Source organism: Lissotriton helveticus, chromosome 6 (genome assembly GCF_964261635.1).
Source record: "Lissotriton helveticus chromosome 6, aLisHel1.1, whole genome shotgun sequence".
In the NCBI taxonomy this organism is placed as follows: domain Eukaryota; kingdom Metazoa; phylum Chordata; class Amphibia; order Caudata; family Salamandridae; genus Lissotriton; species Lissotriton helveticus.
Genome location: NC_136067.1, coordinates 1468864534 through 1468879099, shown reverse-complemented (window position 1 = coordinate 1468879099; position 14566 = coordinate 1468864534). Strand labels below are relative to the sequence as shown.

Here is a 14566-nt window from a genome sequence, read left to right as displayed (position 1 = left end):
ACAATCTTTGGAGGCCCACCTGGGTTTGATCTAGAGTGGTGTGGCTGGAGTGGTGTGGCTCACTGGTTAGAGGTGGCAGACCCATAAGCAGAGAACGGCCTGGGACCAGGGTTCAATTCCCGACGCGGCAGGGTCGTGGACCAGGGTCAAAACGGACTCGATAATTCTCGCCTCGGTGCCTACTCTAACCAGGGAACACACTCTGCAACTCTGGGCATTAAGCTTGCCTCATCTCTACAACGGCCCCCCCCCCACAGACGCCGGGGATGCCTGGTTTCACCTTGGAGATACCCAGAAAGGGACCAGGATGGGTTCCCCAGCGGTCTTCAGCGCCAGGATACTCCATGGAGTCGCAGTGCGCTTTACAAGTACACCCACATTTACATTTTACATCTAGAAGAATGGTATCGTCTGCGTATTGCAGAATTTGGATTTTACTTTGACCGATTCCTGGGGGGGAGGCTCTTGATCGGGACAACCATTCAGGTAGGTCGGCGAGGTACAGATTGAAAAGTAATGGTGCAAGAGTGCACCCTTGTTTTAGGCCTCTATTTGTATAAATTTTATTGGAGGTAGACCATTTCGATGTTACTCTGACTTTAACCCAGGTGTCCGTGTGTAGGGCTATTAGTGCGTTTAGTAGTGCCCGTGGGATGCCCCATCTTGCCAATTTTTCCCACAATTTGGGCCGACTAATGCTGTCAAAGAATTTACGGAAATCGATAAATCCCATGTACATTGCTTTGTCTTTTGCAGCTAGGGTTGTTTCCATCAGGTGGGCTATGGAAATCAAGTTGTCCTCGATGTGGCAGCCATTTCGGAAGCCAGTTTGGCTAAAAGAGATTAAATTTTTCGTTTCCGCCCATTTTGTAAGTTCTTTTAAAAGTACACTTGCGTAGGCTTTCCCATCCACATCGAGTAGGGCTATCATCCGATAGTTATCGGGGTTGGAGCGCGAGCCTTTTTTATGGAAGGGTACGAGGAATGATCCTTGCCAGGAGGGCGGGATGGTGTGTCCCAGTATTGCATCCTCGAAGAGAGGGATCAGTATCGCGTCCCATTTTTGTGCGGAGGCTTTGAGTACTTGCGTGGGGATGCCGTTGGGTACCACTGGAGCGCATTTTCTTTATGATTCCTACTATTTCTTCTGTTGTTATCTTGATGGTGGAGGTTGTGCAATCCTCGGTGATGAGCTGATCGAGCGTAAGTTGGGTACTGCTGCTGCTATTTGATGTGTACGGTGCTGTGTACAATATTTTGATGTAGTTCTCCCAATCAACGGGGGAGATATTAGCTGCAGTGGGTTGTTTAGTGGCTTTGGTTGCCTCATTTACCCAATTCCAAAATTTCCTTTGGTCCTTAGTTTTGATTATCTCAAAGACTGTCGCCCAACGGAGCACTTCTTCCTGTCTTTTTAGGGCGAATCTGGCCTTCCTATACTCTTTTCTGGCAGCTGATATGTCACTCTTCAGGGATTTATATTCACTTTCGTTGTTCGCATGGGCTCGTTGCAACTTATTTAATTTACTCTTTGTGGAAATTATAAGTTGTTTTTGCTCTAGAAAAGTAGTTGGGACCGGAAGGACCTTCGGAGGGCTATTTGTTAGTTTTAATGCTAAAAGAATGAAGCACCGGACAAAGCGGCCAAACGACTACTCATTACAAGAACTGATTTGAACTTTACAAGAATAGCCACAGTTGAAAAAACATTTACAGCCAGCACGGCTAACGTGCAGCATGGTTTAATAATTTTGAGCACTTTTTTTAACGTGATGTAAAATCTTACAAGTCATTCTAATTATTATTGCAGATAAAAAGCTGGCTACTTCTTTTTATATAATGATTTTATCGAAAACTGTAAGATATTTTACCCTTTGTACGTAATGGTTTTAATTATTCAACCATAATAAAATAAACTACTACTACAAACTACACAGAAATAAACCAAAGTGGCCTCTGCCACAAACAAATATAATTTAAATTCTATATTTAAAAATGAGCCACAAAGAAAACAATAAAAAAGGAACCAGTGGCAGCAAGGCTCGAACCAGGCAAGCCTCGAAGATTGGACAGAAGCGTTGTTCTTGAACTCACGGTGCTATGACAGCGACCACTAGATAACTGATTTGTCCATTAGCATGGCGCTCAATTTAGCACATATAAATGAACAATTCCGCATTCTAGTTTTTTGTCAGAACTCTGTGGGCGTGACCAACCGTAAGCATGTTAATTGTTTCTAGAGATTTCCGAAAGCACCTACGGCAGAGAGCGCAGAAACTGAAAAGGGACACTCTGCATTGTTTACGTGGTGGCCCTCTTAGAAAGACTATGTTCTCTTTCACAACCTACGCTGTCCGGGAGGAAAGTCCGAATTAATTCAGTTGTATCTCGCTGATAATTTTAAAGGGAAGTTGCGAGGACCAAATTAGGTTGATTGAAGGGAACATTTTAAATTCTAAGAATAAAAAGTAATGACATTTGAAAATTGTTCGAAGTGAAAATAATAAATATTTTCCCTTTTGATTGTTGCCTTAATGCAACACTGTCATGTTAGCGGCAATGAGTGGTGTCTTTCTGTTAATTCCATGTTGTAAACGTATTTTTTTTTTACAAAAACGTTTGATATAATACTTCGTGTTTTAATGTTTTTGTTTTATTTATTTAACAAATTTCTAGGTTTGTTTGGCGTTGGGCTTGTTTGGTAGGCCACGCACTTGTTTTGGGCTTCTTTTCTAGGCGGATTGTGCGTGTTTTTTACTTCAGACGTAACAACTAGAGCCCCGGGAGGAGAAGGAGGGGGGTGGGAGCCGCCATCGCCACCGCGAGTCTGTGTTGAAAAAAAAGAAAATAATGTGACAGTCCCCAGCCTTCGGGCCTCGGAGGACGGTACCAAAAAAAGAGCATTTCCGTTTGTTTTTTTCTAATCTGTATCCCCCGGAGCGCGGGCGGCCACCGCGGCCATGGCTTTTGAGAGCCTGTTCTCCAGCCCCCCCAACCCCGCGCTAGACAAGCGCAGCCCCGGCTCTGAGCGCGATGCAGGGGAGGACGAAAGGTCGAGTAACATTCTTCTATCCGCTTGTAATGTGTGTGGGGACCGAGGGGGAGGGTAGAGGGAGATCCCCCATGTTTATGACTGCAAACGCAACATTCATTCACGTGAAAAAAAGATGAACGCCCCGACCTTTTGTAATCCTGTAGTTTGAGGGTGGGGGTCAATAGGTATAAATGTGTGTATCAGTTTATACTGTAACAGTAAGATTGCATGCATGAAGGGTGCCACAAAAAACCCTCATCGGAAATCACTGGTCAAACGCAGACGTCCGTTCATTAATCCATCATCCCTTTCCCATGGCCTACTTAAGAAAGATCTCGCTGTACGGTGACAGTGCTGCTAAATGAACACCGAATTGGAAAACTTTAGGAAATGAAGTTAATTCGGTGTAGTGAAATAATATTTCACTGGGCATATATGCCTGTTAATTAGACCTTACGTTACAACCCCCCGCCCCTCAGTTCTGCTTATTTTTATAATGGGGGTATTCAAATTATCTAACTGTACTTTCGTTGTTGACATCTTCACCCCTCAAAGCAAAAAACGTAAAGCTCACCATCGTCTCATAATAAAAAAGAATCAGTTCCCTATTTATAAAGAAAAACCTAGCTATCTTTCTTGTTGACTGAGCTGTTGTTTGTGGCCCCCTTACATGCCACTTTTGGTTGTTGGTGTCCTCGTGTCTTCCAGAATGGATATGTCATATCAGTTCCGTTAATGCTGAGGTCTGTGTTTAGTTCATATAATTCCATATATTAAAGAGTTCTCATTTTTCTAAGTCTCCCAAGCCTGCTTTGATAACAGGCATCCAATATTGAAAATCAACCAAATGGCAGATTTTGAAGCCAGAGTCCGGTGCTTTAATCACAAATTAACTTCCAGTTGAGCATGGGTCATTTATTTTATTAAGAAAGAAGTGGAAAATCTAAACACAAGCATATTTAGTGTAATGCAAATATTGTTTCTCCTAATGTGACACCTTTGGTTGGTTTGTATTCGTAGCCCAGATAAAACATGCCATTGGCTTTACACAATTACACTGTTGAGCAGCTGCCTTTAATATGAGATAACAAATGCACATTATGCTAATCCGGTCCTCCCCTCTATTGACAAAGCATAACAACAAACTTGAAGACAACCCATATAGAGATGTATTTTTGGCTCAGTCTGTCTGAGCGCATGCTGTAGTTCAGGACACCTTCCAGTTTGCTGGAAGTCTTAGAAATCTCCAGTCTCCCCTTTTGTTACCCTCTGTTTTCATAACGACTAAAAAGGACGTGTTGATTACTAAAACAAACATTGGCTCTGTTTTTACATACAGCCTTTTTGTGCCAGTTTCAGAACGAGTGCAGCGAAACACACAAGCTCTGCTTAAAATCATCTATTTTATTTTTCTCTAGAAAGGAGCGAATCAGCCCCTTAATTAGACTGAGAACTTCAATAAGTTATTAAAATCAAATAGATGACTGTTAATTTAATGAGAATTACTTATTTGTTGCGTTCTATCTTTATATGCTATTTACATTATCCGTGGGTTTTTGTGTATACACAAGCCAAATTATTTACACCCTTACCTGTTAGTGTATTTGCTACCCATGATTGGCATCAACATGAGGATGTTCCCATGGCCACCGCAACTTATATTTGAAGCTTAAATCTTCACCGTAAACATGTCTTAGATAACAGTTGAACGCGTACACAGAACCAAAGATTTAGAACCTAGCATGTAGTGGGTATGGTCTAGCAATGTGTCATAGAATGGCAGGATTTAGTTGCACATGGGCCATTTAGACAATATTCGGCCATAATAACGTACGTTTGTAGAACATCAAACCAATAGACTTTCCTGTCCTAGTTGCATTCATGTGATTCGTTTACAATACTGATGCTATGACCAGGCAACTAGTATGATCTTTGGTGTTTGATTCAGACTAAAATCAAAACCAATTGGATAAATCATTGACATTTTCGCTTCATTAGCTTCCTTGCTAAAATGAGTCAAGAAGTATCCGCTATGCTACCAATTTAAACTGAATTTTAAACCAAACTTTCTGTAGTTGTTGAATTAGCTAAAGTAATAGTTAAAATGTTAATAATTTGCAGCCCATAGTTGGACCAAATAGAGCATTTCTTTAATTTTGTTGCAGTCACGAAGAACAATGCTCTTTAAATGCATTCTTCCTAGTTATTTTAATCTGCATACCACATATCCATTCTGCATTGATTAAATGATACTTCAATCGTAATTGGAATGCATCATAAATACCTGCGGGGTTTTGAACACCGGTACTGTGATTAATAAAATATGACTGTTTCATTTCTAATAATATCACATATTGAAGACATCCCATTCAATTTGCAATAAACAAATAAGGAGAACTCCGACTAAGATCAGAGGACCAGTATCTTCAGCCATTAAATAGCCAGGTTCTGATTTTTCAATCTAGGTAGCATTACCGCTTTCAGCAGCTTATCATTGAACATTATTTGATAAAACACAACACGTTTTAGGCAAAGTGAAGATTACTCTTTATAAGTGGAAAAGCAAGTTAACATTTTTTGTTCTAAAATGCTAACTTGCTTTTTGTACTGTTAGTTATATCAATGGGATACTACTTAAAACCAGCATTTGACATGGAAAATTATTGTCTATCGGGGTGTGGTTGGTTATAGGATAAGAATCCTATAAATACTTCTGCTGCTGTAGTCAGTGTGCAGTTGAATAATGGATTGTTTGTACTTGCAGGAGTAGATGTAAGAATTACAAAGTTTTGCATGCTGCAGGTAGAAACGTTGACAATGGACTTTGAGGTCAAAGATACTTCAAGTTTTTTTGAGGCCTCCGCTGGCAATCATTTGTGCTGTTAAAGAGAACATCACATTCTTATTGATATGTTCCTAGCTATTCCGTGACACAGTGCAGTGGACATTTTAACTTGTTTTTAGGGTTAACCACATTTCACAAAATACTTTTTCTGCCTTTGAAAATCACCATGTTTCTAGCACATGTACCTGTGTTACTCAGTAGTAGCCAGCCGGGTCTGGTGGTTCAGTGGACTAATGCGTCCATTGCAGGGTCCTGTGTTCGACCTCAAGGTAACAGGTTCAAATCCCGGCGGGTCCACTCAGCCTTTCATCCACCTGAGGTCGATAAAATGAGTACCATTGAGTTGGGTAACAATGAACATCTGTTATTCAGCGCCCAGAGCCCTCTGGGTGAACGTGCACTTTACAAATACACATGTTATGTTCCTACAGTAGAGACAGACTATAGCTTTAATTTATTTGCACCTAGATTCACTCTTTGAATATGTGGACTGTGCATCAAATCTGTACACACAAACTCAATACCAGAAATCTTACATCTTTAGGGTGGTGGTGGTGCAGGTAAACTTTCTGATAGGCTTTATTCAAGAACAATGAATTAAACTTTTTTCCCCACAAACATTTTCAGACTTTGGCTATTGGATAATGGTCATGCATCATATCTCGCTACTAAACAAAAAAAACAATCAATTATAAACAGTTAGATATTTAACTTTTGTTCATTAATATTTACAAATAGAATTTATCTCCACCTCAAAGATGGTGACTGAACACAAGCAAGCAGGCACTTATTCTGCATTAATGTTAATACTAAGGACCCAAAAACATATTTGTACTTATAATAACCCCTCAATCGATGTGTAAGTTCAGGATTTGAGGCAATCTTCAAGTGTTTCACTCCCTAATGTGGAAACCATATCCCTCCCTTCGTGTATACCTGAGTCAATTTTATATCTCACATCATGAAACCGATGTTTTCAAAATACATTACAAAGATGGATAACAGACCTGATAACAGTTTCAGTTTGGTTGGAGGAAATATTGAACCATATGTAAAACAATGAACAAATTATTGAAATTAAAGAAAATATATTTTAAAATCAATCCACAAGAAGTAACAAATTGACATACCGTTATGAATTTTATCAAAATGTTTCTTCATCTTTAACTCTTACTTCAGGTGTTTATTTTTTGGGGGAATACCCATTGGCATTCAACAACAAATTAAAAGAATCTTTGAGTCTTCTCGTTCCTACAGAACTGAATCTGTCAGTCTAGTCTATCAAGCGTTTCTCTGCGTCACTTAATGAACTCTACCCCATGAAATAATGGCTTGATCACCTAAGTTATCCAGAATCTCATTTGATGTAGTCCATAGTCTTATGTGATTACATGGGTGTTTTGCAGCATAAGCATAAAAAGCTGAATCACATGTTGTAAAATCTCTTTTTAATATTCTCTACAGTGTGTGTATGTTTTGTGACATCGCAGTTGCCTTATGTTATTTTTCTTAGGCATGTATTCTAGTACTACGCTAAGTGGCCAGGTCCTTTCTCTGTCCCTTTGCTTTATATTTGTTTTGAGAGTGGAACTTTACGGCACTTTACCATTGAACTAACCAGGGATCCCGTCTAAGAATAATAAATAAACATTCTATTAAGATAATAATCAGCCAAACTGTACAAACCATGCTGCGAAAAGTGGTTGTTAAAACTTGATCCATGTGCCTTTCACGTAAAGGAATTTAGGCTTTTCTGTACAGTAAAGTGTTTGCAGGAGTTCTTTTTTTTATTTATTTTTTTGCTGTATGTTGTATATTGGGAATTTGTTCAGTAGTAATTCTTTATGAACATCTGCATATGTGATGTTTGATTTTTGTGAAAGTTTTGTTGATGAGGTGAGTCAGCATGTCTAAGCTGACGTATAATACCTTGAAATACTTGTCAGACATGCTCTTCAATAAACCTTGTTTGCATAATACTGCCACTGCACAATGCTCTTCGATATCAGGATTGTAAATATGCTCTAGCTGAGGAGAGTAGCTGAGTATGCTCGATCTTCATCTTTTTGTACATGCTCTGCAAAGCCATTGTATAGGTAGTTGAAATTACAGCATTATCGTTTACAGATACTCATGTATTTACTTACTGATTTGTTTTTGCAGTTTTACCACAAGTACTCATGCAGACTATCTGGCTTGTTGATTAATTTTGGACATCTTTATATTGTCTAGGAAGATCAGTTCTACAACAACCTTCAGCATTATTATAAAATAGTTTCAGTCTAATTTCTCAATGTTGGTAAATGCCCTAAGAACTCTTTATTTTGTCACCTACACCCCTAATTGTGAAAATAATGATTTTTCACTTCCTGTTTAGGTTTCAGAATAATGTTCTCTCCTTGAGGGGTTTCTAAAATAAATTGCACTAGAAACATTGTTTAAATATAAGTCATAAAGCACAAGTTGCATGGCTTTCCTAAGCCGAGGCTGGCTTCCTGGAGGAGCCGATTAGAATCGAGAAAGTGATTGTAGCAGTGGCCAGATTAAATCCCTCTGCGATCCCAGGCCCTGATTGTTTCCTCCCTTCTACTACAAAACATTCTGCTACACCTTCCCAGTCCTCACAAGGCTTTTCAACACCATTGCTGACTGTGAGTCGCTCACCGAGCCTATGTTTGAGGTGTCCATCATGGTACTGCCTAAGCCCGGTAAAGATAAGTCTCTATGTAGCTCCTACAGACTTTTATCTCTCCTCATCGTCTACGGTAAACCATTTACAAGCATCCAAACTCTACTCATTTATGGCCAGTGTGGTTGAGCCCAACCAAGCAGGCTAGATCCCCAATAGACTATGCAGACACAACACTAAGCAATTCTGCACATCATTGGTAAGGTCCATCGCTCTAAAAGGGAGTCTCTCATACTAGTTATTGACGCGGAAAAAGCGTTTAATATGGTCCATTTGCTCTAATTGGTTGCCAGCTCAAAACATTTTGGCTTTTAGGACAGTTGTGCAGCTCTCCCCTGACTAGGGTGAGAGTAAATGGGACATCAGACTTATTCCCGATACGTATTGGAACACAACAGGCTGTCCCTGTTACTGTTTGCCCTATATGGAACCCCTAGCACAAAGAAGCCGGGCATATCACATCAGCAGGGTCCCCTTAGTAGCTACAACATGCACCATTAGATTCTTTGCAGCCTCCTCCCCTGGTGTCAGAGTTGAATCTCTTTGTAGAATATCGGAGTTCAAAGTTAACCTCCAGAAATTGCAAATCCTTAACCTGTCAGTATCCTCACACCACAATAAAGCTTTGTACTCCTTTTCCCATAGAGCAAACAGACTCACATATTCTCTACTTAGGGATACAGCTATCCCCTTCCACCCCTAAGTCAGCCAAGTTCAACTACTGCAACCTCCTCACTTTGGTACAATAGGAGCTCGCAAAATGGCACCACCTCCGCCTCTCTTGGATGGGTAGAGTGGCAGCCGTGAAGATGGCCATATTACCCAAAATATTATTTGTTTTCCAGGCTCTCCCATTGATACCCCCGCCAAACCTTACTTTCCCACCAGCAGTATATCAATAAAATGATTTAGGATGGGAATAAGCCCTGCATGCAACAATAACTCTCCGATAGGCCTCCCAGGTAGGGAAGGTTGGGGATACCCAATGTCTTACAATACTACCAGTCTATAGAACTCCGATTAATGGTTGAATCGGATAGGGCTGACTCGGAAAAGCATTGGTTATTTATGGACCAAGCAGTGGAGGGTACACACTTGTGGAGAGTCCCGTGGTTGCCCCGAAGGAACAGGGCTTGGGGCCTATATTCCTCCCCTGTCACTAGGGCCACCCTGTCAGTGTGGGACAGGGTAGCAATTAAGAGGGTCTTGACTACTTTCCCCATCCAGTGACTCCTGTTATTCCAACCCAGATTCACCCTAGGCGAACACTCGGGAAACCTTCCTAGATGGCATGAAGGTGGGTGCCCGCGAATAGGATGTCTATATTACACTAATGGTATCATCTCCTTTGAAAGAATAAAAAGGACTATGCCCTCGTTGAACAAGACTGACTATACTATCTACAAAGCAGGCACTGAGTAACCCCAATCAAACCACACATATGGAGGCCTCTGTTGCTCTTTGAGTGGTGTTTTCTTCTTAAGCATGGGGACATACACCTCATTGTTGAGCTCTATGCCCTCCTGGCACTAAAACAGGTACAAGAATGCAGGACAGAAGAGATAGGAAGGGAACTGGGCTACATTCTTTCCCACAAGGAGTGGAAGGGCGTATACCAACTGGCAAAACACATTGCATGCAAAATGTCCAATACAGAGACTGTCTTTAAAATTGCCTCCTATTGGTACCTGACTCTTACCTGGGTACAGAAATGAAGTTGAGAGTGCTGGCGGGGCTGCAGGAATATGGGCACACTTTTGCGCTTACTGTGGGATTGCCCAAAGCTAGACAGGTTTGGGGGGCCATACTGGACGCTATTAGTACAGTTTTGGATATACAAAACCAGTGATTTCCAGTGTACATATACTGGGCTTACCTAATAATCTGACATTTCCCTTAAAATCTGTTTTAGGCCAACTAATGGGCATGGCCCTAGGGGCGGCACACCAGGCTATTCTCTCCCTCTGGGGGGGCAGACAGAGTCCCAGAGTACACAATTTTGGTTCACAAGCTTGAGCACATCTTGGGCATAGAGAAACTGTTGCTTGTGGCAGAGCTCAAATTGGAGACCTATCTTGAACTTTGGGCCCCCTTCATAAATATCCTTTCAACTGAGGTCAAAGAACTGACCTGCCCCAAATATCTTAAACTGCTTCACTAGCTATCTGACCCCTCAATGCCCTCGGTGGTCCTGACCTAATACCTGAGGGCAGGGTAAGAAATACTCATTGCTGGGGGGCTGGGACCAAATTTCCTTAATTCACAGCTTAATGAGTGGGGGGAGTTGGGGATTTGTTTACATTCTCAATACTATATGTCGCTGCCAGCCTCTCGGTTGTAGGTGACAGTTTGTGTAATTGCATTGAGACTTCTGGTCCCTAGTTATCTATCTAAACCATGGATACTCGCAAACATTTTCCCAGGGGCTGCAAAGTACTGTCTGTAGCATGCCTGAGGACTTAATGGATGCCAGCAATGCGAGGGTCAGGGTTGTGAACGGTGGGCAGGGGGACACGAAGCAGATGCATGCTGTGGACAAGAAACCGAGCCTTCATGTGACTTCTGTCTGCCACCAATTCTCTATTCTCATGGACCAGGAATTAAAGTCAAAGCATTCACTTTTTGTGGATGGCGCCTTCTCGTTTGAGTGACACGTTACGACAGTGGCGGGTACCTGATTTGGTCTCTTACGTGGCCTGAAACCCATTTTGGGAAATTTTGACGCACCCACCCGACAGATGATTGTCCAATCCACCCTGCTGTCCCGGCTAGATCACTGTAACTGGTAACTACTTGGCATCAATAAAGCCTTGACCAAAAGACTTCTATTGGTACAGAACACGGCTGCCGGCACGCTCTTTGCACTACTTAAGTATTGCCATGGCTCAGACCTTCGCTGGCTCCACTGGCTGCCTATAGAGCAGAGGGTCTACTTTAAGACTTTGTGTACAACACACAAGATTCTGTATGGCCTGAATCCGCAAATTCAAAATGAGCTGTGCTCGCTGTATGTCTCGACTCGAGCCTTGCGCTCCGTGGACATTATTTTGCCCTGTGTCCCGCGGGTGCACAGGACTAGAGTGGAGGGGCGCTCGTTCAGGGCACATGCTTCTGGTCTTTGGAATTCCATTTCTCCTGCTGCTCACAGCACGCAGGACCAATGGGCTTTCAGGAAGATGATCAAGACGTCGCTTTTCTCCAACATTTATTTTCCTCACCTGTCTGTGCTTTCTGTTAGATTTAGTGCTGGGACACCCCGTTGCTGGGGCAGCAATGTGCTCTACAAGTGCATACAACATAACTTCTAATGTAAACCATGAGAGGGAAAGAGATGCGCATCTGGTGGCTGATTTTCAAAATGTGAAACTAGAAAACCTGGTATCAGTCCTGGGTTCCCCCACTTGATGAAATTGTGTGATTCTAGCCAATTGATTAATTTCACTTTGCCTCCTGTTTCTTCTTTACCACATTTGACAGCCCCTTAAAATATGAGTTTGGGATGTTTACTATACAAAACCTACTCTTGTGTTTTATTTATTAAACTATAACCATGTTCCAACTATGTAACAACCAAGGCCACACTCATCCTGACAAATGACTTGTCTCTTGTTTCACAAATTACATTGTTTTCAGAATGGGGGCGGCATGAATGTTTGAGATCATTTTTGAAAACTATCACGCTAATAAATGCCTCTCAATGCAGTAATATAATGTGATCCACTATGGTAAAGCGCTCATGCATGTTAATAAAATACACTTTTTTTGAAGTTTTCAGAGATTTTATCATGTTTTTACATGTTTAGTGCAGGAAGCCTTTAAAACTAAAGGTGTTCTAAGGATAAGTTGTCTTGGACACATTAATTTCTTGTTTACCGTTACTTTAGTTAACCTGTAAATAAAGTATGCCAGTGTGTTTCACAGCTTCCTGATTGTACCTGCTCTGGCAAGTGAACAGCAGCCCAGGGCTGCTGTTTCACCAGGGGTCCGCAATTGAAGGTCAGGAGGCCTGGGCTGTACTTTGAGTATCCCTGATCTAAACCTTAATAAAAATAATTGTTCCAAAAGCTTTAGTTGTGTAACTGTTTCACATGGTAGCAAAATTTTTCATGTGGATAAGCTGTTACTCCAGTTAGGACCTTAAGACCACTTATTTATATAGCATATTTTTACCACAATTTATTGATTTTGATTCCAAACATTTTACATTTATTGAGCTTTGGCCACTTTTTACTGCCTAGCTGCTGAAAATACTTGCATGTCACTGCGTTGGAGCTCTCTTCCCAGGTCTTCTATTACATTATTTTTATAAGTTTTTAATTATGAAAAGAACTCGATAATATATTTATCAAATTAATGACTGGATGGTAGATAAGCGTAAAAACGTCTTGACGCCTTTCTTTGGCATTCTTCAGTCTTGCAAAACACCCAAAAAGTGTCTTCAGTGCTTTCGTGAAAAATGCTATGTTAGGTAGGTACCTTAGTTGAGGAAATGTGGAATTCCATAGCTGTGACCCCAGCATTGCTGGATTGCTTCCATCAGTATTACAATTTTCTTTCTTACTAAAAGTTTTGGCTTTGCTACATCTCATGGTCAAATACTGTGGCAAATCGTATTTTACAGTCGACCTGCAGGTTTAGTTGTGTCTTGAATTTGTTAGGTAGTAGCAGATGGCATAAATCTGTAAGGTTGATCGCTTTGAATCAGGAAACAGTTTTTAGAGAATATAAAATTGCCAGGCTGCAAATCGTATCCAGTTGATGTTTAAGCAGTTCTAACTCTTATTATAAAGAACTCAATTTCTTTGCTTTGATTGTGCCGTAATGAACGGCTCTCTCTTCTCCTTTGTCTATCCAGGTGTTGATTGTCTTCATCTTGCTAGCACCTGGAATCTCACCTATAATTCTTCAGTGGGACCCTGAGCTTCAACTCGAGTTGCAATACAGAGCATATTTCATTGAACTCCTTGACTTTCCCACCTACAAATTTCATCTACTCCGCTAACTCATGCTGGCTAAAGTGCTCTTAGCAACTAGGGAAAATCCAAGTGAAATTAAAAAAATATATATATTATGGGTTATATCTTGAAACACAAGTGCCACTGCTTAGAATATGACGTGCATTTATAGAGATAGTTAAGAAACATTATTTTTATATATTAAAACATTAGAAAGTGAGTGAGAAACAACAGTTCAGCATACTTATGCAGTGTTTCAAGCCTAAGATATGGAAGTGAGACTTGCTTTGTTAAACCACTTAACAAATTGCCTTCAGGGGCACTCATTTCTGAATAGTTTTATTTTAAACACCTCAAAACGTGTTTTTAACCAGTTCATTTAGAAAGTAGACATTTGTTTTGTCTATCTGGCAGATCTCTTCATAGCTCATAATGTGACTTTTCTATTGCTAGAAAAATTGGTAGTAGTATTTTTCCTCAAGAGGAAAGGGAACCGAACATCAATAACTACATCAATTTCAAAATCAACAATACAGTAGTGTGAATAAATAACAGTTCCTTACAATTATATTCAGGGGTCCTGTAATCGCCCTAAAGCACCTACTGCCAGAAGATGCAATTCACACAGAAGAAACCTAATGTGTGGACAAGTTAAAGATAATAGGGCATTGATAAGCACACCCGTTGCCAATTATATTTCTTGATTGATGGAAAAGTAAAAAGACTCAAATAGCAAAATACCAAACACAAATCACTATCTTGGTGAATCACTCAGAGAATATGTTCTATTCCAAAGTCTGGATCATACTAAAATACATGGAGTCCACACTGGTTCAAGTTCTTCAATTTGATCTTGTTTATTTTCTCTTGATGTTGTCTCATCCAGCATAAAACACTTCCACTATGCCAACACGTGTTTTGTCTTTCCTTAGACTTTATCAAGGCAATTGGCAAAACGATTGATGTCCGAACGTGTTAAACGGCGAATCAGGGTGGTTTACTTCTTACGTATAGAAATATGTCCAATACTTAAAATCATGAAT

The 14566-nt window shown here is 40.7% G+C and overlaps 1 protein-coding gene across 3 annotated transcripts in view; it reads left to right on the top strand.

Moving 5' to 3' along the window:
- Positions 1 to 2786: 2786 nt before the first annotated feature.
- The window catches only part of ZC3H6 (zinc finger CCCH-type containing 6), a 462846-nt gene continuing 451066 nt past the window's right edge, over positions 2787 to 14566 (top strand). For all 3 annotated transcript variants that reach the window (XM_078649281.1, XM_078649279.1, XM_078649278.1), the window contains exon 1: positions 2787 to 3052. In XM_078649281.1, coding sequence (XP_078505407.1) covers positions 2961 to 3052 — 92 coding nt within the window. In that variant the 5' untranslated portion in view covers positions 2787 to 2960. The remainder of the gene's footprint in view (positions 3053 to 14566) is intronic.